The sequence below is a fragment of the Acomys minous genome (assembly GCF_964271855.1).
Source record: "Acomys minous genome assembly, chromosome: 5".
In the NCBI taxonomy this organism is placed as follows: domain Eukaryota; kingdom Metazoa; phylum Chordata; class Mammalia; order Rodentia; family Muridae; genus Acomys; species Acomys minous.
The window spans coordinates 117,783,138-117,810,116 of NC_140494.1; the positions used below are offsets into that span (position 1 = coordinate 117,783,138).

General features: G+C 52.8%; 1 protein-coding gene across 1 annotated transcript; it reads left to right on the top strand.

Moving 5' to 3' along the window:
- Positions 1–7,058: 7,058 nt before the first annotated feature.
- Positions 7,059–19,473, top strand: INSYN1 (inhibitory synaptic factor 1). The gene is made up of 3 exons (XM_084781157.1): positions 7,059–8,691; positions 9,088–9,821; positions 18,679–19,473. Exons 2-3 carry the CDS (start codon positions 9,666–9,668, stop codon positions 19,396–19,398), a joined length of 876 nt encoding a protein of 291 aa, XP_084637283.1. The 5' UTR covers positions 7,059–8,691; positions 9,088–9,665; the 3' UTR covers positions 19,399–19,473.
- Positions 19,474–26,979: the final 7,506 nt, after the last annotated feature.

Here is a 26,979-nt window from a genome sequence, read left to right on the forward strand (position 1 = left end):
GGCACCATACCTGGCTGATCTTGAGCTTCTCACCCTCTGGCTTCTCTGCCTTTTCAGCGCTGGGATTACTGGTGTTCACCCTCACACTGGTTTACACTGTGCCAGGGATAGAACCCTCAGCTTCTACACATCAGGGAAGTACTCTATCAACTGATGTACATCTCCAGCTCCCTCTAAAGAGTAGAGGGGTGCCCCTAGATAGGATCAAGCCCCATCATAGAGGGAAAGTGACAAGAGCCAGAGTGACTGAAGGAACAAAAGGTAGAATTAGGGTAGAGGCAGTGACCATGTTGGCAGAGCCAATCATCTTTGCCCCAATCACTTCTAGCCCCTTGTAATTTGTGCTTCTACCAGTGACTTATAGATTTATTCTCTCTCTCTCTCTCTCTCTCTCTCTCTCTCTCTCTCTCTCTCTCTCTGCTTTTTGAAACAGGATTTCTCTGGGCAGCCTGGCTGTCTTCTTGAAACTCCATCTAGACCAGGCTGGCCTCCAACTCAGAGAGCCACCTGCCTCTGCCTCTGCCTCTGCCTCCCAAATGCTGGTATTAAGGGTGTGTGCCACCACCTGTCTTACTTGTTATTAGTACAAATTCTTCCTAAGGCTTAAGGTGGAATGAAAAAGAAGAGGAGACATAATCCATAGTTGAACTATGGAATTCTATTGGTGCTTGGTAGAAACTTTGATTTGGAAAAGTTGCTAGCCAAGTTAACCAAAAGTCAATTATTAACACACACTCACAGTCCTCCATCTCCATCCAATGACGAACTCAAAAGTGGGAGCATGAGAATGAATAAAACAATATGGTCCTTGCCTTCGCAGATTATGGCTTAGCAGAGAAGAGGCACCATTGAGCAGCCAGCTACAATGAGGCAACAAAGACACATGTATATGTGGTAAGAGAGGCACCAAAACTGAAGGTATTTGAAATGAAGCCTGCTGCAGATGAGCTGTGTGACCTCAAGCAAGTTGCTTAACTGCCCTGAACTTTATCAGTCAGTATCTGCCCATTCAGCAGGGAAAGCAGTGTCCTCCATTACACCAACTGAGCCCCATGAAGCTGAGGTCTGGGTTTGGAAGAAGTCACACTGGTGGGATCTGCTATCAGCAGAGAAGAGGGTGTGGAGGGGAAAGAGTAAGAAGAGAAAAAGATACAGAGCTGAGCCCTAAGGAGCCTTAAGAGTTCAAAGATGAGCAGGTGGGCAGCCAATTAGCTGTGAGCCTGGAGCCAGCAGAAGGCCAGCCGGCCTAGGTGTCCTCCAGCAGCTGGAAAGGAGCTGGATGACAAGGGCTGTGCAGCAGGAAGAAAAGGCAGATGTGGGCTCAAATGTGTCCTGTGGGTGGAGCATCATGGAGGTCAAGGTGCCCTTAGCTTTGAAGGGCAAGTGGTCGAGGTGAGTGGGGATTGCAGAAGAAAGAGGGGTTGAGTACAGCAGGGTCAGGAGAGGCAGAGATTCCTCTCTGGGAGAAGCCTCCCAGGCAAGTCTGACTGTGCTGGAAGCTAAGAGCCTGGGGAGAGATGGGACCTCAGCTCTAAGATGGAGGAGTCTGGAAAGCAAGTTCATATGCAGGTGGAAAGGAGCCAGGCTGGGAGACGGACAGACAGAGAAGGAGATTTAAGTGATAGAAGAGTAGAGACAGCAAATAAAGCAGGGGAAGAGAGCCCCGAGGGAGCAGGGATGACAACTTCCTAGCTCCCCTGTGCTGCTGGCAGACTGATGGGGCGATGCGTGTGGCCGCGTCCCACAGAATACTGTCTTCCTGGAGTACCTGAACATCCCTTTCTCAGAAGCTGAAGTTGAAGCATGTGACAGAGCTCAGCACACAGGGCTCCCTGGGATAGGATCCTGGTCACAGGACAGGAAGCGGGGTTCCCCTGAGCTATTTACCATGCTCCCGCCTTCAGGCTTTTTCCATCTTAGTTCATCTAAAAAATATATATTGTTTAATAAAGATTTAAAACAAATAGGTTAGTGATTCAGTCAATATTCATAAAATATACCTTGAAACTGACAATTGCCAACTCAGATCAGTCAAGCAATCTGTCTCTTAGAGATATATTGGATGGGGAAAGTTGTCTCTAGATATTTGTATCTAAACATATTCAAAACCAAAAGTCAAAACATTGTCATAGTTAACAGGAAGTTGTTGTGAAATACACAGTGAAGAGAATGGGAAGCAGCTCGGCACTGTGGCGCATGCCTTTAATCCCAGCACTTGGGAGGCAGAGGCAGGCAGTCTCTGTGAGTTCAAGGCCAACCTGGTCTATAAAGCAAGTCCAGGACAGCCAGGACTACAAGAGAAACCCTATCTCAAAAACAAAACAAAACAAAACAAAACAAAACAAAACAAAACAAAAGAGAGAGTTGCAGGTGAGGGAGAGAGGGTGGAAAGCTTGGATTTCCCCTTTCCTCACATCATGTAATTCAGCCAAACACGAACCCACCACACGACTGTGAACTCTAAGAAAAAGTCCTCCAGGAGCATTTGAGGCTTGGGGACAAACAGCAAGGGGCAACTTCAAAAAAGAAGTTGGGATCCCCACAGCTAACCTGGGTGTTTTGGAGAAGGTGGCAGAACCTGGGCTGAACTATCCATAGAAGCAGGCAGCAAAGCTGGCGCTGACCACTTTACCAGCAAGGTGGGAATGATACCCAAATCTTGTGTTTCCCTCTCTGAGGCACAGTGGCCGAAGCAAGACTCACAGACTGGCAATAGCCTGGACCTCCAGAGTAATGCTAGCCTACTCTGTGAAGAAACAGCAGATAGAGTGCACCTTTAACCCCAGCACTCAGGAGGCAGAGGCAGGCGGATCTCTGTGACCTCCAGGCCAGTCTGGCCTATATATCAAGTTCCAGACCAACCAGGGAAAGTGGAGTCACGCTCCTTCCACAGAAGACAGAGATCAGGATCAAGCAGAGCCCCCAGGCTCAGGACCCACAATGCCATCACCGTAGACAAAGGTCTTGGCAAGAACAGGTTCTCCTGGGTGGGGCTGATTCCAGAGATTCAGTGTCACAGATGGATCAGAAGGGTTGAGGAGCAAGTGGGGCATGCAGAGCAAGGGTCACAGGGTGGGGACTCTTGAGGATCTTCTTGGGGATATTATGAAGGTCAGATAAATGGTGGGAATGTTCTTAAATATGGTTTCCCCAAGATGAGCCCAAAGAGGGCCAGACAGGACCCTGTTGTGCTTCTTCTGAAGACTTGGATGTGACTGTCTAGATCCTTTAGTGGGAGAGATTTCCCAGTAAGTTCATCCCAGCCACTATTTTCAGAAAATTTCCCCAGATCCAAATACCAGTACAACTCGTATTTACTGAATGCCTGCTGAGTGCTATACATGGATTGTTTTACTTGGTCCTTAAGGCCAATTATCAAGAAACTATTGATAGAGAGGGAAACTGGGGCTTGGGGACTGTTACTTAGTCACATGGTCAGTGAAAAGTGGGTTATTGGAATACCATCCACCTTCTTAGAGACGGGGTGCCTCTGGCCTGGCAATCACCAACCAAATTAGGCTGGCTGCCCAGTGAGTCTCTCTCAACCTCTCCAGCACTGGGATTGCAAGCGCTAGCCACCACGCCTGGCGATCAGGTCCTTCTGCTTATGTGACAAGAGTCTTCAGTGTGTTGTTTGAGCCATCTCCCATCCCTACTTTCCTCATTTTATAGACAAAGAAACTCAAACAACGCAAGTGGAATAACGGGACCCAAACCCAAGGTGGCCTGATTCAATAGCTTCTCACACCTTCATGCTTCTCTCAGGGCCTTAGGCAGCCAGCTGTTCCTCAGCCTTTGACTTCAGGAACTTTGAAGAGCCCACTATGAGGAGTGAGTAATAGGAGAAACTTTGTAGGAAGGTAAGATCTTGCAGCTTGCAGGAACAAAAGAAAGTCAGGGGCAAAGGTCAAAGGACCACAGCTGGGATTCTGTGCTGCCAGCTTCTATAGACCCCTCTCTCTCTTGCTCTGCTTGGCTACCTACACTGGGTAGAAAAGATGCCCACATCATCCAGCCTGCATCTAACCAGAAAGATGCCTTCTTCCTCTCATCACTAACACACCCACCCCAGGGAAGGAGTTTGATTGGTACTAATCACTGTGGCTGCAGGATGAAGTTTTACAGATGGTGCCATCCTAGTCACATGTCTACCTGATGGCAGTGCAGCAGGGATGGATGAAAGGAGCTGGTACTTTAACTGACAACTCACCATGACTATGTGACAATAGAGGGACATTTCCCAAGGGAAGAGGATGTCAGAAGTGAGATGATGGAAATCAGGCAAGAGAGGTAAGAGTCACTTGCTGTCACAGTCCACTACGCTGGCCCCTGTGAGAAATGGGGGAGGACACACACAGACATCTCCACGTGGACTTCACAGCCTCCAAGAGAAATACGTTTATAGACATGAAGACATTAATAAGAGCTGATAGCAGCTACCATCTATAAACATCTACGGGGGCCACACATTAACCTGGAAGGTGTAAACTGCTGTCATCCCATTTTTTTCTGAGTCTGAGAGACAGTTAAAAAGAAAGAAAGAAAGAAGAGAAAACACTTTCCCACACACCTCTGCTCCATGATAGCCAATTCAGAAAAATATAAAAATGTTTATGGGTCCCTTATCTTCATTCAGAGAGGCTAAGTGGCTTCCTCAAGGTCACACAGCTAGCACACAAATGAACATCCTGGGAGGTATTTGGTTAAGGCCAAAAGAATGTTTCCTATAGACTAAAGGATCAGGGAAGGCTACGGGGAGAGAATGGCAACAGCAGTAGGGCAAACCAAAGCAGAGCCTGGAGGATGGAACATCTGGGCATGTGTCCAGGGAAGTGGGGCATGGGGGTGGGGAGAGCCAATCCCCCAAAACTCAGGGAAGCAACTCTGAACACTCCCACATCTGTCTGTCCCCTTTCACGATTCCTAGTCGGAAAGGCCTTCCCTGAGCCTACTCTTTTCCAGGTGACCCTGGCCAGCCCAGCATTCTTCACGGGATTTGTACACTGCCCTGCCCCCCATCTTCCGGCCTGGGTGCTCTGCTGTGTAGTCCATGCAGCTTTGGACAGGTCCTAGGCATAGTTTGAGCTGCACAAAAGACAGAAGAGATGTCACACCCCTCCCCCTTTACACTGAACTTCCTAATGAGCCCCTTCCTAATGAGGTCTATTAGTAAGTATTAATCTGAAACCTTACTGCTCCCCCCACACACACACACACACACTCCCAGTTCAAGCACACCATCCCCACTGTGGTGGAGAGCAGAAAGTTCCAAGCCTAAAATGAGACCCTCTCTTCAGTGTTTCGGGCTCAGTGCACTGCATGCTTGCTGCTGGCTGCCCCCCAGCATCATAGCTTCTGCAGAAGCAAGGCTGGGACTGTGTCACTTCCACACAATGCACCTAATGCCACAGAACTATGGACTGTAGATAAAATGCTACATGTGGCACCACATGCATTTACTACAAGTTTAAGTCAAGTGATTGGCGGGCTCTCTGGAGCCACCTTCTCAGGTGAACCCCACCCAGCCCAGGCAGCAGAGATTCCCTCAAACTGCAGTAGAGGAGGAACTGACCCATGGTTGTAGAAAACCCGGAAGACTCAGAGGCCAAGTGAAATGGTTGATATCTACACCGCCATCACTGAATCCGGGACCCCTTGGGCTACCTTAAAATTCCATCCGGCTCCAAGTTCCAAGTCCCCAGCTGTCCCTATCTCTGTAGCTCAGGAGCTCCACTTCCCTGTCTATTGAAATGTCTTCATCACCAGCCATTCAATCCTAAATGCCCAACGATTTGGCTCCTGTCACTACACACACACACACACACACACACACACACACCAAACACCAAACTGTCCCTGCCAGTCACCAATGGCCTCCTAAATTTGAAGAAGGCCAAGGAACACTTTCCTTCTCTGGGGAGCAGCCTTTGACACAGACACCGTTGTGTCAAGACCCACAACTCCCCTCCCTTCCTATCTCTCTGGCTGCTACTTCTCCATCTCTCTCCAGGACCCTTCCAAGCAGCCAGCCTGGTCCTGATGCTGCTGATGTTCCTTCTGCACAGCTAACCTGCTTACTACCCCCTCTTCTCTGAGGACACACCAAAGCAGGCACCCGCAAGGCCACCGCTGTCAGCCCCAGCCCTTCTATGAGCAGGCCTCTATTTCCCTTCTGGTTCTTTCTACCTGCCCCAAACCCCAGACCGCTTAGACACACACACACACAACCATTTACTCAGCTGCCTAATAGTCTGTAAACCAGAAGCACAGGGCCGCCCTGTCTCAAAGAAGGAAGTCACCAAGTGGTTTATTTCACCAAGCAGTACCCCTTCCCCACCCCATCCCTGCTGCTACTCTGCCTGGCCACACCCACACACAACTTAAGACTTTATAAGGACCTCCTAATTCCGCAGCTGGCCTGTGGCCTCCTCAAACTCACCACTGACTGTTGGGAGTGGGGCGGGAGTCAGCTAAGAGTGCAGATAGGACCGGGCTATCCCAAACAGCACAGGCCACCCCGCCCCCCCCCCCCACGACCTGCAACAGGATAAATTCCAAGCTTCCAAGCTTCTAACCATGGCCTCCTGACTCCTGATCCAGTCTTCCTCTGTTCCATTTCATACAGTTTTTCAAATGGTATCAACAGGGCCACTTTGTCAGAAACTTGCCCACTTCTGCTCCTGAGCCCTTCCTCCTATCCACCTTCCCTCTTGGAGTGCTGACCCCCTCCCTTCCCCAGGCCACGGTCACCCTGACTCCCACTTCTCTGTTAAGATTCAGCATTCCTAGGAAGAACCTTAGAAGGGGGGTGGGGGAGGGGGGTGGGGGAGCAGGTGGCTGGCCTGGCACACCACCAAAGCTTCTAGAACTTCTTATGTTCTACAGACACCACCCTTCAGTTTGCTTAAGAATGTCTTCAGGGAGAACTTTTCCTCAATAGAGCTAGCAAGGGGCAAGGCCCACTGAAGACCCTAACAGAAGGAAGGAAGGAAGGAGGGACGGAGGGAGGGGGAGGGAGAGAGAGAGAGAGAGAGAGAGAGAGAGAGAGAGAGAGAGAGAGAGAGAGAGATGGAGAACAAGAACATATTACGAACTTGGATGAAGAACTGGGGGAACCGAACCATTTGAAACAGCCCAATACTCACCAGCCCCTCCACCTAAGCCAGAGCATGGCACACAATAGGTGTTCAGTAAATGTTGGCTGAATCCTATTAACTGAACTGACACAAGATTTGGGGCAGTTTGAGGCATGATGGCTGAGGAAGGAAACAGACAGAAGGGGAACTCCGGGGCGCACCGCAGTGAGTGAAGGAGGGCCAAGGGATTGTGTGAAAGGGAGGTGAAGGAACTTGGAGTCAAGTCCAGGCTACTGTGCGCCTCGGGCAGCGGGCAGCAGTCCGGCTGGCTGTACTACAGCCCGACTAGCGCCTAGACCTTCCCCCGCTCCCTAGGGTGGCGAGACCCCCCGGCTCGCGCGCTCGGCTCTGGGCGCTGGGAGGCGTGTGTGTCGCTTTAAAAGCTCCCTCCCGGCGCGCGGGGCCGGCCCCTTCCCTGCCAGTGCCGAAGCGAGCGGAGCCGCGCGAGCCTGGCGGCCTTTGTGGGAGCCAGCGCCCGCCCGGGCGGCCAGTCCGGCGGGGCGCGGCGCCGCTCGGAGGAAGCCGGCCAGGCCCGCGGAACCGGGCGGGCAGCGCAGGGCAGGGCAGAGAGAGGGAGAAGCAGCCTGGGAGACAGGCCCGAGCCGCTCCGGTGCCTCGTTTGCCCCATCGGCAGCCGCTTCGTCTCCCGGGGCCGCGAGGCGCGGAGCCGTGAGCGAGCGCGCAGGAGGCGGTGAAGCCGAGCGGAGGCTGCGCACCCCGTGTGCCCAGCCGGGCCCGCCGCGCCTCCTCCATCGCCTCCCTGGCGCCTCGCCTGCCTCCTCTGCTTTTCTTTGCTTCCTTTGCTCAGCCCAGCAGCGCCGAGGCCCCCCGACCTCGTGCATTCATCTCCGCTGTGCTCTACACGGGGTCCCCCCAGGCCACGGCCGCTGCCCCTCCCCCGGGACCCGAAGGGAATCCGGACTTTCCCCGCCGTGGACGGAACCTACTGCCCGGCTAGGCTGAGTGGTTTCTGCGGCCGTTCCAGACGCTGCCGCGGCCGGAGCACGAACATTCTGGGTCCCGGCTGAGTGCACTCCGGACGCCTGGCAGTGCCAGCTCGGGAAGGGCAGGGCAAGGCAGGGGCAGGACAGACCCCGGAGGGGCCCAGACTCGCCGATCTGGACTGGACAGAGAGAATCGCGAACCCTGCGGAGTCCGGGGAATGCCGGGCGTGGGCTGAGGGGATCCCGGCGCCTTCCCCAACCCTCCGACTTTGGCTCAGTCGCCCGGACCGGACAGGCGTCGCCTCGGCCCGGGTCACCTGTGGCCTCAGGGCCCCGGAGCTAGCAGGACCCTCGCGACCCGGAGCCTGGCAGGCGTGGTGGGAGATTTTTTTTTTTTTTTTTTTTTTGCCCCCTTCCTGGGAGCGCAGAGGCCCCGCCCCCTCCCACCGCCCAGATGTCTCCGGTCACCGCTCGGAGGACCTTCCTGAGGCCAGGAGCCGAAGGGTCCAGAGAGAGAAGCCCACCCTAGGGAGCTTTGGGGGCCCCCCAACCTCGTCTTGGGGCTCGGTCCCCGACGCTGCTTGGAGGAAAGGCCGTTGCCCCCACCCTCGGTGAGTAGGGGAGTCCGGCTTCGGAGCTGGGGGAGGAAGGATCCGCTGGGAAGGAGGGCACCCTGTGGGCATCGGAAGGATGAAGGACTGGAGAGGCCCTATGCTGACCCAGTCTAGCCGAGGTTGGTTGGTGGCTGGGGACGGGGTGGGGGGGTGGGGTGCACCGCGGCTAGAGTGCCCCAGAGGAGGCTGAGGACTTATGCCTCCAAAGGAGGGGCTCTTCCACTTTTCCTGTCGAAGAGGGGTGTGCTGAAAACCACCCCTCCCCACAAAAATAAATAAATAAATAAATCTCCAGCGAGGAAGGAGGGTGCAGGCAGGGAGAAGAGGGAGGCAGCAGCAGCAAGCTGGTGCTGCAGCCTGGGAGGGCTGACGCCAGGCTCCCTTTTTCTGCAGGGGGCTGCCCTCCTCCAATCCAGTTTTCTCTTCAGCGCTGTTCACATCTGGAGCCCCCTCCACATCTGGAAGACCCTGACCACCATCCCTCTGCAGGTTCGGCTGCATCTAGAGACCTCTGCCTTTGTAACTGCCTAGGAGTTGTGAGGGGATTGCTGCCTTCCCCCATCCCAAGGGCATCTCTTACCCTTAGTCCTTGCAGAATCATCCCCCTGCCGCCTCATCCAGACTCAGGCAAAGATCAGCTCTGTACACCACAGGCACTTCAAGTCCTGGACGCTGTTCTTGGGCCCTAAGGCCCCTCCCTTTGCCCTCCTGTGTCCTCACCTTGACCCTCTCCCCCTCCCCCCCCCCCCGTCAGACTCTGTCTCCCTCTGGGTGCTCCACCCCCCACCCAGAGGCAGAGTAGGTGGAGTGGCAGGCTACAGGGGCTGGGTGAGGGCCGCCCAAGGCCAGGGTAGGCTGGGGGGCCGTTAAGATGTGGAGCTCTGCCCGGCCGAGGGGGGCTCCGTGGAGGCAGACGAAGCGCGTGCCCCGCTGGGGAGAGTATGGGCAGGCTTGCGGCCACGTGGTGAAGGATGAACATTCGGGGTGCCCCGGACCTCGGGCAGCCCAGTGACGACCCCAACAGTGGTGGAGAGAGAGAGCGGATTCGACAGCGCATGAAGATGGTCATCGGGCAACTCGAAGACATCCTGAGGGAACTCAAAGAAGTGGCTAAGGAGCTGAGGGAGGTGAGTGAGAGGCGAGCAGGGGCCACACAGACCCTAACCCTGCCTGGCTGGGCTCAGCATCAAAACATTCCTGTGTGTTTGAGTGTGCAGATGTATGTGCACATGGGCTCTTCCACTGAGGACCACCCTTTCCGTTCTCCTTGCTTCAAATCTGTTTTGTTAAAAAAACAAAACAAAACAAAACAAAAATCCCTGTCCCCAGAGCTGGTGGTGGGGCTGGTGTGGCAGTGCACCCAGCTCTTTGATTAGCACCCTAGGTGTTCAAAGAAGACTCTATCTGCCCCCACTTCATTCTTCGTGGAACCCAAGCTGTCCCTTGACCCCAACTGTTTACCTCCCAGTCCCTGAGCAAGGACTTAGTCAATCCCTACTGCTTGAGGCCCCAGTTCAAAAAGTATTACTTCAGCCATCAGATGCTCCAATCCCATAATTTCCAAAGGCAGGGAGGGGTTCAAACCAGCTGTGGCTGGGAGCTGCTGGTGATTGGAGGTCCTTCTGTACATTGAAGAAGAAATGGATTTTTTTTTTCCTTAATGGAGATGAGTCCCCTCTCACAGGGCATGCTTCTGGGTGGTTTTTGCAAGACCAGGAAGTCACGGAGAAACCCTCTCTGTCTTTCTAAGCAGAGCCCAGTTTAATTACTGTTTCCCACGTTGCTGGAGTAATGAGGTACACATGTCTTCCACCCTGCCCCCTGGGCTGCGTTCAAGTCCAAACTGCATGACCAGCGTTCTGAGCTGCTGGCCTGAATTTGCCCGCTGGGCCCCATTTCACCAGCCAGGTGGGCTTTAGGCAACTTTCAGCTCCTTGTAACCAGGGCCCCTGCAGAGATAGAGGAGAATGAATCATTCTGAGTTATGGACTCAAGCTTTCCGCCTCCCCCCGCCCCCAGCTGTGCGTAGGGAAGGGGGCCGTAGGAAACTGAGGAGATGGGCAGGCCTTTTGAGCAATGTGACTTTCCTGCCTGGCCTGAATTCAAGCCAGGGAGAGGGGTTGTTTGAAAGGAACTGTGAGTTGGAGCCAAGGGAGCCAGAGACATCAGGCCTCTTAGAGCAGGGTAGCCGAGGGTCCGAGGTCATGAAACCTGCCGGAGATACCGCCTCCAGTCAGGGGAATGGTGGTGTTCCTGCCTGTATGCTGGGCCGCTGTGGGTCTGGGCTCCCTAATACAATTTGGAAGACAAAGGCGTACAGCCCATGAACTACCTGTCCTCCGACCTCATGAGTTCAAAGCAGTAAGATGTCCTCTTGTACCCTGTCTTATCCTGGACGCTCTGCAGTTTTATTAGGGCCATAGAGGCTATCCAAAGTTCCAGTCTCAGGCAGGGCCATGGAACCCCCAAAAGGAGCTGGTATTGTCTATAATCCTGGGGCTCAGCCTTGGTACGACTCCCAGTGGGGCATCTTCCAGGTCCCTGCTTTGTCTCCCTCAGCATAGTAATTCAGAACTTGAAGGGATCTCACAGGTAGTTCAGACAAGCCCTGTCCACTTACTATTGAAGAATCTGGGGCCCAGAGAGGAATAAGGGTTTGCCCAGGATGACAGACCCGTTCATAGCCGACTGAGCGTGGGACTCAAGATTCCCAGTGCCTGTTTGAAACTTCAGCAGGTGGGCTACTGTGCAACCTCAGCATTTGACAGGCACTTCCAAGAGATGCCTTAGATGTGGTGACTGAGTGCCAGGGTTAATTTATGGAGCTTTCGGATGCCCTCATTTTTTTTTCCCTTTCATACCTACTGATTCCCATGATCCTCGCCCCAGAGCTCCAGGCAATAGTCTCTACACCCTAGAGGTCTGAGCTAGGGCAGACTGATGAGTCCCCTCCCCCACATCTGTAGGCCATGTGTCTCCACCCAAGACTTTGGCAGGTTGCTATGGAAACCAGAGTCTACCCCGTATGCCACTGCCTGCCCGCTGCCAATGGCACCCAGCTGGATGGGTGTGGGGGGCAGGGAGGGTTGAGCCTCAGAGCTCCCTAGTCCCCCAGAAAGGGGATGTGCACACAGGGTGATGAGCAAGAAGGAAGACCCAAGCAGAGATTAGAAATCATAACCGCCCTTCCTGTGGGCTGGGGTTTGTTGGGGATGGGAGTATCCGTGGATCTCAGTCCTTGGTTTCAAACTTGTGGTGTAGCTCTAGGTCCTACAGGAGGATGTACAGCGGACCTATTTGGCTCCATTCAGGCCCTCTATAGTGTTTCTCCATCAGGGCCCATGGTAGAGTGAAGAAGCCCCTATTCCCTCATGATAGCAGACTTCATGGGTAGCACCTGCTCCTCCCCACTAGCTCAGACCAAATACTTGAGTATGGAGACAAGAGTTACATGCAGGGTTGGCAGGGGCACTGCACAGAAACCTTGTTGAAGGAGACAGGCAGCAAAAAAAAAAAAAGCAGGCTCTGCCATTCTCGTCTGTCCTTCCTTCACCATCCTCCAGTCTACCTCCTTTTCCCTGCCTCTCACCACTGGTCCCAGAAGACATCCCCCTACTACACACACACACACACACACACACACACACACACACACACACACACACACACACTCCTGAGCACAAAGCCTGAAACTGACCAAAAGATGAAAGCCACCAAAGGCTCTGCCCTAAGTCTCTACCCCTCTGTTTGCTCCTTTTTGAATAGGGTACTGATGACTTGTCCCTCACAGTGATGCTGCAGGCGATGCCCAACATGGCGGTGTTGGAGCATAACATGAAGGAAGAGGGCCAATGCCTGCTCACACTCCTGGAGGATTTGGAGTTCCCTCTATCTGCTCTCCCAATTCCCACTAGAGCTCTGGCATCCCTCCCTGGGTGGGGGTGGGGGTGGGGGACTATGTGAGGTAAGGGATGCAAAAGCGCTTTGAAAGCTGAAACTGAACTGTCCAGGCATGTGACATGACACTCAGACATTAATTAGCCCTCCTTTCTCCCAGGTTCCCCCCCCCCCCATACTCCAGGATGCTAGGCCAATCCTAGCAGGCTCCCTAAGCTCCCCAGATTCCATGGATCTCAGTAAGAGACCATCCCAAGGGACAAAGAGCACAGGCCAGGCAGCCAGAGATTTCTGACTTAGCCCTTAGTGCTCATCCTCCTGAGCTGTGTGAACCTGGGAGAGTTACTTTGCTTCTCTGTGCTTCTCTGGCCCATCTGTAAAAGGAAGACACCAAATATTTCTATGCTCCCTCATATAAATCACATAGCCCAGACACAAAGCCATGTCCTTTTTGTTTTGTTTTTGCTTTGCAGTGTTCGGTATCAAACCCAGGGCCCAACACATGCTAGGCAAGTGCTCTCCCATAGAGCTAGGCCTCGGCCACCCACAAGGTATTGTTTCTGAGTGATTCTAGCACCTCCCTGCTCGGCCTTGTTTTCCTTTTTAGCCAAAAGCGGGGAGGTCAGGGCCAAGTCCTGGCTGCTTGGTAGGTATCTCTAATAGGTCCCCTACAGTAGGTAGTACTATATCCTACCTAGTGAGGAAGGGACAGGGACAGCCACAGGGACAGGGGTAACATGAGGACTCCTATAAAATAGTTTTTTCAGCATAGAAATGAGGGACAATGTCAGCAGACTTCTAGGGGAAAGAGTGTGGTGGGGCTGGGGGAGCTGTGATACCAGAATTTCGAGGAGGGAGTGTGCCCAATCTCCAGGAAGCCAGTGGCACATGGAGCAGAGAAAGGAGGGGGTCTCAGGGGGCAAGGGAGGGCATCCAATGGACGCTGTGGGTCAGAGTGTGGAGCTCAAGTTTGCTGTCAGCGAGAAGCCCACATACTTTAATATACCTTGGTTATGTTCCTGGGTGAGACTTTGCCTTCCTACTGTTCCCTCCTGCACCCATAGATTCAGAGCTCCCACAGCAGGGTGAAGTGGTCCTCATCCATGGCCCATCAGATTTTGAGCTCACCTTGAACACGTGTTTGCTCCTTCCTGTTCTGTGGGGCGGGGCGTGCAAAAGTGATCTTTTATTGACCACCTATACCCACACGTCACCCGTGAGTCTTGGGTAGGATATAACTTAAGGGTGCTGTTGCCTCTGTGTCCCCAAAAAAAAAACTCAGGAGAATGGGGTAGGCACAGCCCCTCCTCAGCCTGGGGTGGCAGTGGAGGGTCCCACCACCTGGTTTGCATAGGAAGCAGGCGCTGTGGCAGCCTGTTTCCCAGCTGTCCGTCGGCCAGGTGCCATGTGTAAAGGTGGCAGGGAAAGCCACAGACCTTGCTAGTAAGAGACAAATAAATGTGGCCTCTACCAGAAAGCAGCTGGAGCAAGAGAAACTGGGCACCAAAGGGCTGAGGCAAAGTGGGTCAGCATAGTACCCGCAGCTCAGTACAACTTGGGTGGATTTTTTTTTTCTTATTATATATATTTTTTCATGTCTTCCTTTCCTTCTTTTTTTTTTTTTTTCCTTTGCCTTCTCCTCCTCTGGACAGATTCACAGAGGCTCCCTAGCCAATTAGGCCAAATTGCAGGATGAGAGCCATGAATCATGGTCAGCTCACCCCCCATCTCCCCAATGCCACAGCCCCCCAGGAAGATAATAAACAATGTAATCACAGAATTAAAAAATAATCAGTGGTCATAAATAATGCAGGATCCCCAGTTATGTAACCAGCTGCCCAGGGAGCTGGGAAAGAGGGAAGGAGCGGGGACACTGGGTCTGGGACTCTGGGTCCCTCAGCACTGCCTGTTGGGCGTCAGGGGATGGGATGTACACACACACACACACACACACACACACACACACTCACAAACTCATATGAGAAGGAGTTCTGCCAGGTGTGCTGGATGGTCCAGGTCTGTAACAAAGAGGCCTCCCAGTCTCTTTTAGGTGGTCTACAGCTCTGTTTGTAGAGTGAGCCAGTAACTGTGCCAAGCCAGGAGCACAGTGGAAACAGGCCCAGCCTGGCTCTTTCATAGGCTTCCTGTCTATTGAGGAGGCAAACAGCAACCACACCACAACAGAAAAGCAGAGCTGTGACCAATATCGCCCTCAGCTGGGGACCAGCGGCCTTCCTCCAGGAAGTGAGGGTGGATGGTGGGAGGGAGGGCAAACCAGGTGAGCCCAGTGGCAGCTGGAGCACCAGCTCTGTAAAATGTGCAGAGAGATGAGGGGGAGGCCACTTGCTGGAGGGGGGAAAGGGTGGCGCATGGAAGACTCAGGAGTTTTTAGAGAAGGGAAGAGCTAGAGCTAAAGAGGTAATGTGGTCCTGATGCTGATCAGAAAATCCCTAGTGCGGACAGGAAGTTACTGTTGGGAGGAAGATTTGGTGGGCAAGCCTGAGATCAAGACAGAGTTGGGGGGGGATGCACCCTTGGGATGGGGCTTAGGTTCTGTCTCAGCCTTTAGCCCTCAGCTCTGCCCTCCCTCTCAAGTACTCACTCTTGGCCCTCCTAGAACAATCTAGCCTAGCCTTGTTTGTAAGATGCCAGACCCAGGAGTCAGGACTCCACTTCTGGCTTTAACTCAGCTCTTTCCAGGTGCTCGGCCTCAGTTTCCCTGTCAGGATATACATTATCCCAGGTAGACTCATCAGTGTCTCTCTAGTCCCCCAGCTTTGAGATTTTTTTCTGGATCTTTCTCCCCCTCTTTCCTTCTGTGTATATAATTATTTCCCTGCACTCCAAGACAATCCCAAATTACATGTAGGCAAAATGATTATTAAATCACAGAGAAGAATCACAGATTTCAAGACAGCCGGATCAGAGCGGCAGGTAGCATGGGCCTAGTCCATACTTGCTCTCCCGTGTTGACCTGTGAAACAGGACAGCAGGGAAGGATCAGCAGGCTTAGGAGCTGATTATGGCTCGCCACAGAAGGGGGTATGTCAGGCACATGGCTTTCCTGTCTCATCCTTACTCCTGTTTACCAAGTAGTTAGGAAGCCAGATCTGACTGTGAGCCTCACCAGCCCTTTTCTTGCTCTGTTCCGAATGAACACACCCACACGTCGGGCAGAATGGGCATTACCGGCACACAGGGCTATGAAAGGCACACTCCCATATCCTGGCGTTCTGAACAGGCACTGAAACCCGCCCATCAGTGTGGCATTTCTTAGGTGAGAGCCTGATTCCCATCTGCTCTTGGGCCTGCATATGTACTCACGCTCACTGGTGCGTGGTGGATTGTCGATGTTCTACACGGTTCTGCACGCTTTCCTCGGGGCGGTAGGTTAAAGTCCTCACGGCAGCTCGCAGGCAGAGAGGATGCTGTTAGAACTCTCTGATGATGGAACAGGAGCTGAAAGTTGAGTAACTTGATTAAGGTTGTTCATACGCAGTGACGTCAGGGCTGGAGTCCAGCTTTGGCTGCAGAGGCCAGGTACTTCCGGGGACAGTGTCCTAACCCTGTCGTTTAAGATATGTTTATATCGCTCCCATCTTCATCTCCCTGAGCAAGGAGAGGGGTGTCAGAGCTGGAGACTATAGCTTGAAAGTGGATTATAACCCGCCTTCCTTTCCACTGCCAACAGGGGGCAGACGTGAGACCCAAAGACGGCCTCCCTCTCTCTCTTCTTCCATAGCCCCCCCACCCTGAGGCAAAGCCAAAAGAGGATGCTGTAAGGGGAAGGGCCCCACTGGGAAGGCCTCTAGGACACGTGACCAGCTGGGGCTTCCTCAGTGAAAGGGACATGTCTGGGTTCTAGGGCTTCTGGACCCCTGCTAGTTGTGCTTGGGATATCCCCACTCTCCCTCAGGCCTGGGGTCCGAAGGTGCTCATTCCTGCTGAGCTTCGAGAAGCCTGGCCTCAGCTGTATCTGTGGGACCTCAGCCTCCTCCTGGCACCTCCCAGCTCTGGCCTGCAGCAGCTGGTGACAGCTTTCACTGATCTGAGAGTCCCATCTGAGCAGGCTGCTGTCTGAATGGCAGAGCCACTACTAAGGCTGCCCCGGCACCCATCCACCAGGCTGGTACTTTTCAAAAGAGGCAGCAACTGGGGGCCTAATGACCTCCTCGAGGGTGTAGAGTGGAAGGCCTGTCACTGATAGGTGATGGTCTGAGGTATGCAATGATGTCACTTTGATCCGGAGGGGCTCCTCGGAGTCCTCCCACCTTCCTCCTTCCTCCCTGTGAAGCGCAGCTGACATTGGCCAGGCACTTGGTGGTAAATGACATTGAGTCCCTCCCTGCAAGCTTCTGGGACCTGCCCAAAGTCTATCCCCCAGGGGTCCTGACTCCTCCAGTCTGCTGCAGGCCTAACACTGATTCCTAGAGTCTTCCTTAGAAGTAAATTAGTTCACCCACTTAGAGATTGAGAGACAAACCTGAAGAGGGACAGGGACAGTCAGGTCACTTGCAGCAAAAGCCCATCTCCCACTGACCCAGATGCTTCAGGCAGTGTCTTTGCTTTCTGCTTTACCTCAGGGCACTTGCTACCCGCCCCTCACTACGCATGGGACATCATCTTGTGGTAGCAGTTCCCAGGAGTGGGTTTGGGGTTAGGACTTGCTTCGTTAACTTATTGACTCACCACCCTGAGCCTAGGCAGAAAATGCAAGCCAGATGCTGGAAGCTGGATGCAGTTCCTGGTGGCTTGGACACTTGGCCCGTTCACTGGCTTCTATTGTTTTATGTTTGGGTCTTGGCCTGGCTCTCCTCCCTTCATCCTCATGCTCTGTGCTCTCCCTGGGCCTTTGCCTAATCTGCCTCCCTCTCTCACTGCATGCTACCCTGATTTATGTGGCTACAGCAGCACAGACAAGTGTGTGTCTGCAGGAGGGTCTGCCTGCTCAGAGGCCAAGGGCCTCCCTTTGGGTGGTTGGGAGGTGGGCAGGCAAAGCAAGGCTACAGTGACCTCCACAGATGAGCTGCCCCTTGGGTGGCTTTAACAATTACCCCTGGGCCTGGGTGGATGGTCTCTTTAATGCTTCCAAAGAACGCTGACTTTATTCTTTTTTCCCAGCAAGACGGGATTGACCTCCATACATCAGTGGGCAAGGAAGGCAAGAAGGGGGCGAGGGAGGGGCAGGCTCCAGAGCGTGAGGGCAGACAAAGGGGAGGGTGACTCGGCCTGTGCCACACACCTGTTGTTCAGTCCCCAGTGTTGGAAAGAGATCTGAATGAGTCACTAACTGATGGCAGTGATGGGTCCAGGAGGCCGGGTAGGGTCTTCTTTATGACTGTGCCCTTCTCATTTCTCTCCGCTGACTTCAAGTCCAGCTACCGCGTTATAGTCGACAGCTAGGAGGTCTCCAGGGCAGCGTCTTCAAGGCTTGCTGGAGTCCCTCAAACCGCCCCCCTTTTTTGAGCCCCACCCCCCTCTCAATCAGAACAAGCCTAAGCCCTGATCACTATACTGTCCTCACCAAGGCTGTGTGAATGGAAGGGTACCTGGTGAAAGGCAGTTCTCTCTCCAGGGGACAAGCTGTCCACCTTTGTCTAATTTGGCCTTGTGTATGTTTAAGACAGTCACTCAGTAATTTGGAACTTGCCAAGTAGGCTTAGCTGGCTGGACAGCACGCTCCAGGCGTCTTCCTGTTTCTACTTCCCAGGGGCTAGGATTTTAAGCATGCACTACCATGCCCAGCTTTCTTCCCCCCCTCTCCCTTCCCCCCCCCCCCCCCCCGCCTTAAGATGGGTTCCAGGAATGAAACCCAAGTCCTCATGCTCGTAAGGAAAGCAATTTACCAACTGAGCCATCTTCTCCGCCTCAATTTAGGCTCTTAACAGTACAAACAAAGCCTGTGACTTCAGTTTCGGCCACCATCTTTCAGAGTCATCTGCTGGGAGGTCTGTAGGGCAGAGCAGAGGCACACACACACACACACACACACACACACACACACACACACACACACACACACACACACCCCTAGTTAATGCTGAGTCCCACCTAGCCTCTCTCACCTCCTCTCCCTTCCCTGGCCAGGTGGTGAGTCAGATCGACAAGCTAACCTCTGACTTTGACTTTGAACTGGAGCCGGACGACTGGACCACAGCCACTGTGAGCAGCACCTCCAGCAGTGACAAGGCAGGTGTGGGCGGCCCCTTTGACCTGGGCCACCTGGACTTCATGACAGCCGATATCCTCTCAGACAGCTGGGAGTTCTGTTCCTTCCTGGATGTCTCTACCCCATCAGACTCTGTGGACGGCCCTGAGGCACCACGGCCAGGCACAGGCCCTGACTACCAGCTCATGAATGGTGGCATGCCCATCCCCAACGGGCCACGAGTGGAGACACCAGACTCCTCCAGTGAAGAGGCCTTCAGTGCTGGCCCTGCAAAGGGCCAGGTACCCCAGCGGACCCCAGGGACGAGGGAGAGGGTACGGTTCAGTGACAAAGTGCTCTACCACGCTCTGTGCTGTGATGATGAAGAGGGAGATGGTGAGGAGGTAGAGGAGGAGGAGGCAGGCCTGGCCCCAGAGCTGCCCCATGTGGAGCCACACACAGGCCCCCTCAAACCCTCCCCAGCCCCCTACAAGACCAGGCGCTCTCCGTTGACCACCCGACGCTTGGGCTCCACGTTGGCCCCAGAACAGACCCGAAGGGTCACAAGGAACAGCAGCACCCAGACAGTATCAGACAAGAGCACGCAGACAGTGCTGCCCTACACGGCCACCAAACAGAAAGCCAAGGGCAAGAACTAGGGGCTGTGGGTGGGGGGGAGATGCATAGAGCTATAAATATATATATATATATTTAAACAAACACAGTCATAATAAAATTCATAAATACTAAGGATCCGGGCCCACAGGCCCCAAAGCCTTCAGAAAGCTCATCCTAAAACAATCAGATGCCCAGAGTTCATCCTCCTCTCCATGTGACAGGGTTCCCTGGAGGGAGCTGAACCCTACAAAGTCCCCAAAACCACAGAGGTCTGTGATGGCTAGCCTGGGCCATTTTCTAGAAGGAACTCAGCAATTGGAGGCAAGCTAAGGAAACAGCATGCTGGGGCAGGGCCCACCTGAAAGATTAAGAACGTAGAACCCAGGGTTGACATCACTCCGGCTAGACCCAGAAGCACCTCTGTCATGCTTTGTCTCCCCAGAGGCAGACTTGCATGGAGAGACAACACACACACACACACACACACACACACACACACACACACACACACATCTTAGGGTTGCCCCAGACACTAAGAAGGATATCCTGTTGTGGGGCAGGCAGCACTGCCGGGAGGCTGGCAGCCATGGAACCTGCAGGACCAGGCTGGTCCAAACTGAGAACCCAGTCCACTCCGATTCCTTTAGCTCCCATTCTTAGCCCTGGGGTTCAGAATTCTGAGATCTCAGCCCTGAGCAGAACCAAGGTCTGTGGACAATGGGAACGGCCATCACAGTGCTGGGAACCAAGACACAGATGCTCTTGACCAGCGGCACTAGGCAGACGGCAGGGGGCAGGGTACCCAGTGTCTCCACCTCGCTCCTGCTTCTTCACACCCTTAGCTCACCTTAGCAAGTCCTGAATAGAGATAAAGGAGGAATATAGTGGCAACAGAGCTTCACCCACAGCCACCACATTCAAATGTCCTGAGGGTGACACTGTCAGTCAGTCATCGTTCATACGGAGCAGGTCACTACGCTGAATGCACCATGTAACATTACCTCGTTGCTCCGTGTTTTCACATAAGAAGACTGAGGTTCAGAGAGGTGAAGTAACTGACCCAAGGTCACAGAGCCTCTGTTTTCCTGTCCCCAAGAACAAGTAGTTTACAGGCTGTGCCTGGCCCTGCTGTATAGCAGCCATGTCACCTTGGGCTTATCCATTTGCCCCTTTGCCCCTTTCTACTTCAGCTGTAAAATGGGTCTGATGGTCTTCACCACGGCAAAAGCAGTCACAGGGATCCAGCAAGGTGGTGAGTGTACACACCTGAGATAAATTGGATGCACTGCATGCCTCCCGTGGTCAGTGTGGGCCAGCCCACATCTCCAATGGCTTCCAGGGTAGAGAGACTGAGTGGAAGCCATTACCATGGGGGATCAGAACCATCCTGAGTCAGAAGTACCACATGACTCTGCCCCTACCAACAGCTTGAGGCCAGGAGAGGTCCACATCGAGACTCATTACCCCCACCTGAAGCAGAGAGGTGAGTTGGGTGAACTGGTAAGAGCATCAGTCCCGTGGCCTTCTGTTCAAGCAGAACCACAACCCACCAGGAGGGGCCTCCGCGCTGCCTAGGGAGATACCGTGTGGTCCCACAGAGGGGACTAGCAGGCTGGTCTAGAGGGGATACAAGCACATGGCTAGAAAATCTGGTAGACCTAGGGCATCACAGGATGAGATCTAGCCCCACCGTGTAGGGGTCAGAGCCCTACGAAGCCAGCGTGGTGCAGCCAGCTAGGGCTAGCTCATACAAGTGGGCCAGCGAGGCCTTGCCCTCTCTGAGCCAAACAGTTCCCACTCGTCCTATTATCTCTCTCTGAGACTGGTTTTTCCCTCATTCGTGATAAGACTGTTTTTCTCATCTTTTCAACCATTGTGGAAATGAAACGTGCAGAGTAGTTTTCGTTTCACAGGGGAAGAAACTGAGGCCCAGAACTAGGGTCTCTGTTTTCCTTAAATGCCTCCTCTGACCCAGGCTCATATGACTATGTTTGGTCACAGATAACCTCAACCACATGTGCCCAGGTGGGGTATAGAGTGAATGCATCCTGATTTTGAAGTTAGATACAGGTCCACAATGGGGAAGGCCCAGAAAGCTCTTGGGACAGATTCAGACCTCATTGGCCTTGGGGTGGGATTGCCTGGACTTCTTACGACTTGGAATACAGAGAATGTCCGCCCAGGGAGAAAAGATGTTCTGACCATTAGAACAGGTGCTCCCGTCTTTACAGCACACAAAGCCATCCTGGGCCCCTCCTCCACCAGGTTAGCTCCGCCTTCTGCTCCCCACTGCCCCCAGGCCCCTGCTGGCCTCTGGCTTCGCTCCTGAGGAGCAGATCTGCTTCCAGAAGTAGAGTTTCACCCGCCACCTGCTGTGTGCATCTTCTTGTGCTGTAGGTGCTCAGCAGGCGGCAGGAGGGAGCCAAGCTGGCCCTTGCAACAGAGGGAAGGCTAAGCATAATAAACAGCTCCATTAATGAGCACATACTATGCACTGGGATTGTGTAAGCATGTGCCTTACCTCATTCATTCCTCACAGACATTATAAAACAGGTCGTTTTACTTGTGCCTGTTTTCCAGATGGGAAAACTGAGGTTCTGAGAAGTCAAGCCATTTACTACAGGACATACAATGAGTCAGGGAATCAGGATTCAACTCCAAACTCAGTTTCTTAACACTCATATATGTGCTGGCATAAGGGTAGACATTAAATGGCCTGAGAACCATGTGAGCCTTAGGGAGTAAGAAATGTGTTAGGAGGAGGAAGCCAGTGAACTTCTGTTTGGGGAGACTTAGCTTCTGTCAGCCTGCGTGTCATAGGACCCGTCTCAGCCCCAAACTGATGGATCATAGATTTGATAAATGTTTGACAAACTTATTAATGAGCCCCCTTTGCAACAGGGACATCCACTGTGCATTCAGTCAGTCAGCCATCACTGAAGAGCTCCAGTGTGCCAGACATGCACAGACATACACCCCCCACATGCACGTAAACTCTGTCTCTCCCCTGTGAGAGGCTGGTTTAGGGTATCTCAAAGCTGGACAGGAATGGAGAATGTGGAGTTTCAGTTTTGACAAGTCAGGGGTGTGTCCTGGGCCTAGCCTTGCCAGGATACCTAGAGAAAAAAGAAAATGCCAGAAGCCAGAGGGGCCAATTTGGTGAGGAAGCTACTCAGAAATATGTCCTCAGAGCCGGAGGCTTCTCAGCCTGACAACTCTTTGGTAGGATAAGCACACTGCACTGTCCATGAGTGCCTGAGAATAAGGAGGATCCCAACTGTGTAGTGGGCAGAAGTGGTTTGATGAAACCAAGGGCAGAAATCGGAACACACCATCCAGAGACCACCAGCACCATCCTTTGTCCTTAGACAGAGCCAGGCCATGTTAACAAGAGACGAAGTTGGCCATAAGAATCCAAAAGGCAGCAAGGCCAGCCTTCCACTCCCCACCTTGAGTCCCCTTTCTCTGCCCCCACCTCTCCTACCTCTGCCTAGCACCCATTTCTCCTTCCCAAACTGAGACTTGGGTAAGAAAACTGGCATTTATCGACAACCTTGTGCATGGCAGGCACCAGGCCGTGTCTTTTAACCAACACTAAATAACAGCTCCAGGCGGGCCCTGCACAGAACAGGTTGTTCAATACGTATTTATTGAGCAAATGGAGTAACCACAACCATCATTTTATAGGTCAGGCAAGGGAACAAATGAACAAAGGAGAACGTCTCAGTTACAAAGCAGGAATTCAATGTTGCTGTAGTTTGTAAAACCTACGAGCAAGTGTTTATGGCCCTCTCTTTGGCACGGGGCATCCCTGGGTACCTAGAAAGAGGAATGACGGTCATTTGGTGGCTCCTGGGACCTTAAAACAAAGGTGACTGGAGTGACCATATGCTGGGCCAGAGAAGGTCTTATTGAAGTAGAGGAAAGATGTTGGAGCAAAATGGGGTAAAATGGAAAAGCTGGGGGCACTCTCTGCTAGGAACTTCAGACCCCACCCCCACCCCTCCAGCTCTCACCAATTCACTCTGTTCTCTTGACAAGGGTTGAGGAAGGGAAACAGAACATCTGCCTAGTCTGAGATGAGAGTCTGTCTTTAAGGCAAGTCAATACTGGGCTGTCCAGCAGACTATTATGATAACGATTCATTCGATGCATAATGAAAACAGTGCAGTTAGCCCCTGGGTAATTTGAGTATACCAAGAACCCTTGAAAAACCCCTGTACCCCACCAATCTGTCCTCCAGAAACCAGCTAGGCTGGTCCCTTGCCTGTCCTGGACTCGCTTTGTAGACCAGGCTGGCCTTGAACTCACAGGATCTGCCTGCCTCTGCCTCCACCCCCCCCCCATCCCAACCACCCCGAGTGCTGAGATTACAGGCATGCATGTGACACTGTGCCGGGCTAACTAGGCAGGTTCTTGAGGCTGTGTCCTTGTGATACACCTAGCTCAGCTGGGATTTTCCTGGACCTCACTCTGCCCAGCTGCCTGCCCTGCATCCCAACACAGCCACTGCTATCACTTACCTCTGCTCCCTTACTGGTCTCCAGCAAACAAGCTGAGGCAATGGAGAGGTCTCAGGTAACCTCAGGCCAACGTTGCTTAGGGCTTGGGCCCCATGCTGATCAGATGTGACTCCCTGCCAGGAATGCTAAAGCTCATGCACCTGCCTGAGGCCCTGTTGTCCCTCCTGTTTCTGCTGGGACAAGCAGGGGTCAGGAGCTTTGTGAAACAGGCTCATCGTGTGACAGGGATTCACCATCCGGCCTCCCTGCTGCCATCTCAGAAGCGCTACAGAAACCTAGTCTCAAGGGCTGCCCCACCCATCCTCCTCCACTCCCTAGAAGACAGGGCAGAGTGGGGCTCACTATGGGGTACAGCCCACAGAAGAGGTTTGGACAGAGGTCTGGTGGCCTGATGCCTTCTGGTTCATTTTCATTTCATTTTTAAAGTTTTTATTAACATGTGTTAATTACAGATCATAGTGGACTTCAATATGACATTTTTATACATTTATAATGAATTTGGATTAATATATATATAATGTATTAAGCCCTCATCACCTTCTCTTGTCCCCTCCTTCTCCTGTTGATACCCTTCATCATCTCAGTTAATCTTCCTTCTACTCTCATGTCTTCTTCTTCCTCTTCCTCTTCCTCCTCCTCTTCCTCCTTCTTCTTCTTTTTCTTTTTCTTCTTCTTTTTGCGGCTCAGTTTTATTAGGTCTATTTACAGGAGCACAAGAAACTTACCAATGACTACATCACTGAAAACAATGTTTCTTCCTCACCAACCATTAGCTGCTTTTTCATTCTAAGAGAGGGTTGGGGGGGCTCCATGAGCACCTATGGGAGCCCCAATCTTTGTGGGGTTTCCTATACTCATCCTGCCCAGGGTGACTCCTGTAAGAATAGAGAGTTTCCCCAGGCAAATGGTAGTATCTATGACTGTGCCACTTTGGAGAAGGTTAAGTACGTCTTTGTTGGTGTGACAGTACACCTGAGGAAACCACCTAAAGGAGGGAGGTTTCATTTTGGCTCTTGGTTTCAAGCGGCACAGTTCGTAGCCGACAGGCAACAGACAGGGAGAATGCTATGGAGCAGGGATGCTCATCTCATGGCAGCTGGGGAGCATCAAAACAGACAGGAAGGAGCCAGACACAAGATAGGCCTTTCAAAGGCAACATCTGCTCCCCGCCCCCACCTGCACATCCTGCTTCACCCAACCAGGTCCCACTTCCTGGTGTCCAGCAACCCCCAGTAATGTCACCAAATAATGAGTCTATGAGTAGCTTGTGCTTCTGTCACCTCTCAGTGATTGAATCCATCAGCTGTGGGCCACAACTACACATGAGCCCTTTGAGGGGACACATCATATCCAAACTGAGGCCTATTTGCCCTAAGGCTCAGGGTGGTAGAAGGGACATCACCTGTGAGGGTGGGTGAGTCTTCAGAGTGACAGAGCAGTCTGTAGGAGGTGATGGCTGCCATTGGCCTGAGAGGCATCTAGGGGATCATGGTCAGGAACAAGGCAAGAGCTCAGCTTGGGAGCCCCCACGTGGCTCCGGGACTGTTCTTGGGGGAGCTCAACCTATGGCCCTATAGCAAGAGGGGCCCCTGTTGTTCTCAGAGTCTGAAAGTAGGACAAGAGCCCCCTGACAAGAGAACCCCCCCCCCGGGCCTGGTATAGGCAAAGGGAGATGCCCAGACGTGGAATCCTAAATGTCCACTAAGCACATGCCCTAAGGGTTCAACTTCCTCATCGAGGCCTTTTCCTCAGGCTTCCTGACATACTTAAGATGATCTGGTACCCCCTGGAGCCTAGAAGCAGCATCAGGGTGGTGGCCTTCCCCCTGAGCCGTGCCAAGAGGATCTGAGAGCCCCTGGAGCTCCTTGGTCAAGCTAACCATGCTAACTCTCCTCCTCCCTGGGCACATTTCTGCCTCTAAGTCAGAGCTCCCACGCTAGGAGCCCACACACTTGTTTTGGGGTTTTGTGGGATTTTTGGTTGGTTTTGTTGTGGTTGTTTTATGTTGAGACAGGGTCTCTCTGTGTAGCCCTGGCTGTCCTGGAACTAGCTCTGTAGACCGGGCTACCCTCAAACTCAGAGATCTGTCTACCTCTGCTTCCTGAGTGCTGGGATTAGAGGCCTGTGCCACCACAACTGCCTGGCCATTTTGTGTTTGTTATTTTTAGACAATTCTATAGAAGATTTAGATTTCCTGGGGAAAGGAAATCAGTAGATGTGACAACACTGGGGTGCCATTCTCACACAGAGCCAGTCAGCAGGAGTGGGGTAGCAGGTCTCCTCTGGGTGAGGCAACTACTCACCAGTACTCCTATCCTGCCTGGCAACTCATTCACTAACGCTGGCACCTGTGGTCACCTCACTGCTGTGCTTCCTTTCTGCCCCTGCCATGTCTGAGCATCCCTGCCACCCAGCCTCCTCACTGTAAAGAAATCTGTCTCCCATACCTCAGCCATCCTCCCTGTTGGGTCACAGCCCTCTGAGGGAGGGAAATTCAATGGACTTCTGAGAACTTGACCCCTCTTGCCTTGACTCCAGCCCTCCATGAAGGGTCATAAGGGTTTTCTGATTCCAGGGGACTCCCTGAAAAGAAGGAAGTGCCACGCTAGGGCATGAGGACCCCCCTCCCCCACCTCCACGCCTCGAGCACAGGAGGCTATGTTGTCTGAGTCTCCAGCTCTGAGGTGAGAATTTCAGAAGCCCTCCTCCAGTTTGGAATTTCCATTGGTTGGTTTTTCACTTTTTTTCCCCCTTATTTGGCTTTTTAATTTTTCTTTTAAGTTTGGAGTATCAGCTCAGGGCTCAGAATTTAAAAAACAAAAAACTTTACTTTAAACCCATTATTCTGCCATCCACTAGAGTACCAGCCATGTGGATGACTCATTCCCGAATTGCCAGTCATCAGGATCGGATGCAGGAAGTGAACGTGAGCTGAATCCAGTGCTTTTGCCCCATGAGGTGTCTGTTCTGAAGCTCCAGATCAGCACAGGCTAGTTAAATGTGTCCACATAGCAGCCTTCTGCTAGTTAAATGTGTTCACATAGCATCTTCTGCTAGTTAGATGTGTCCACATAGCAGCCTTCTGCTAGTTAAATGTGT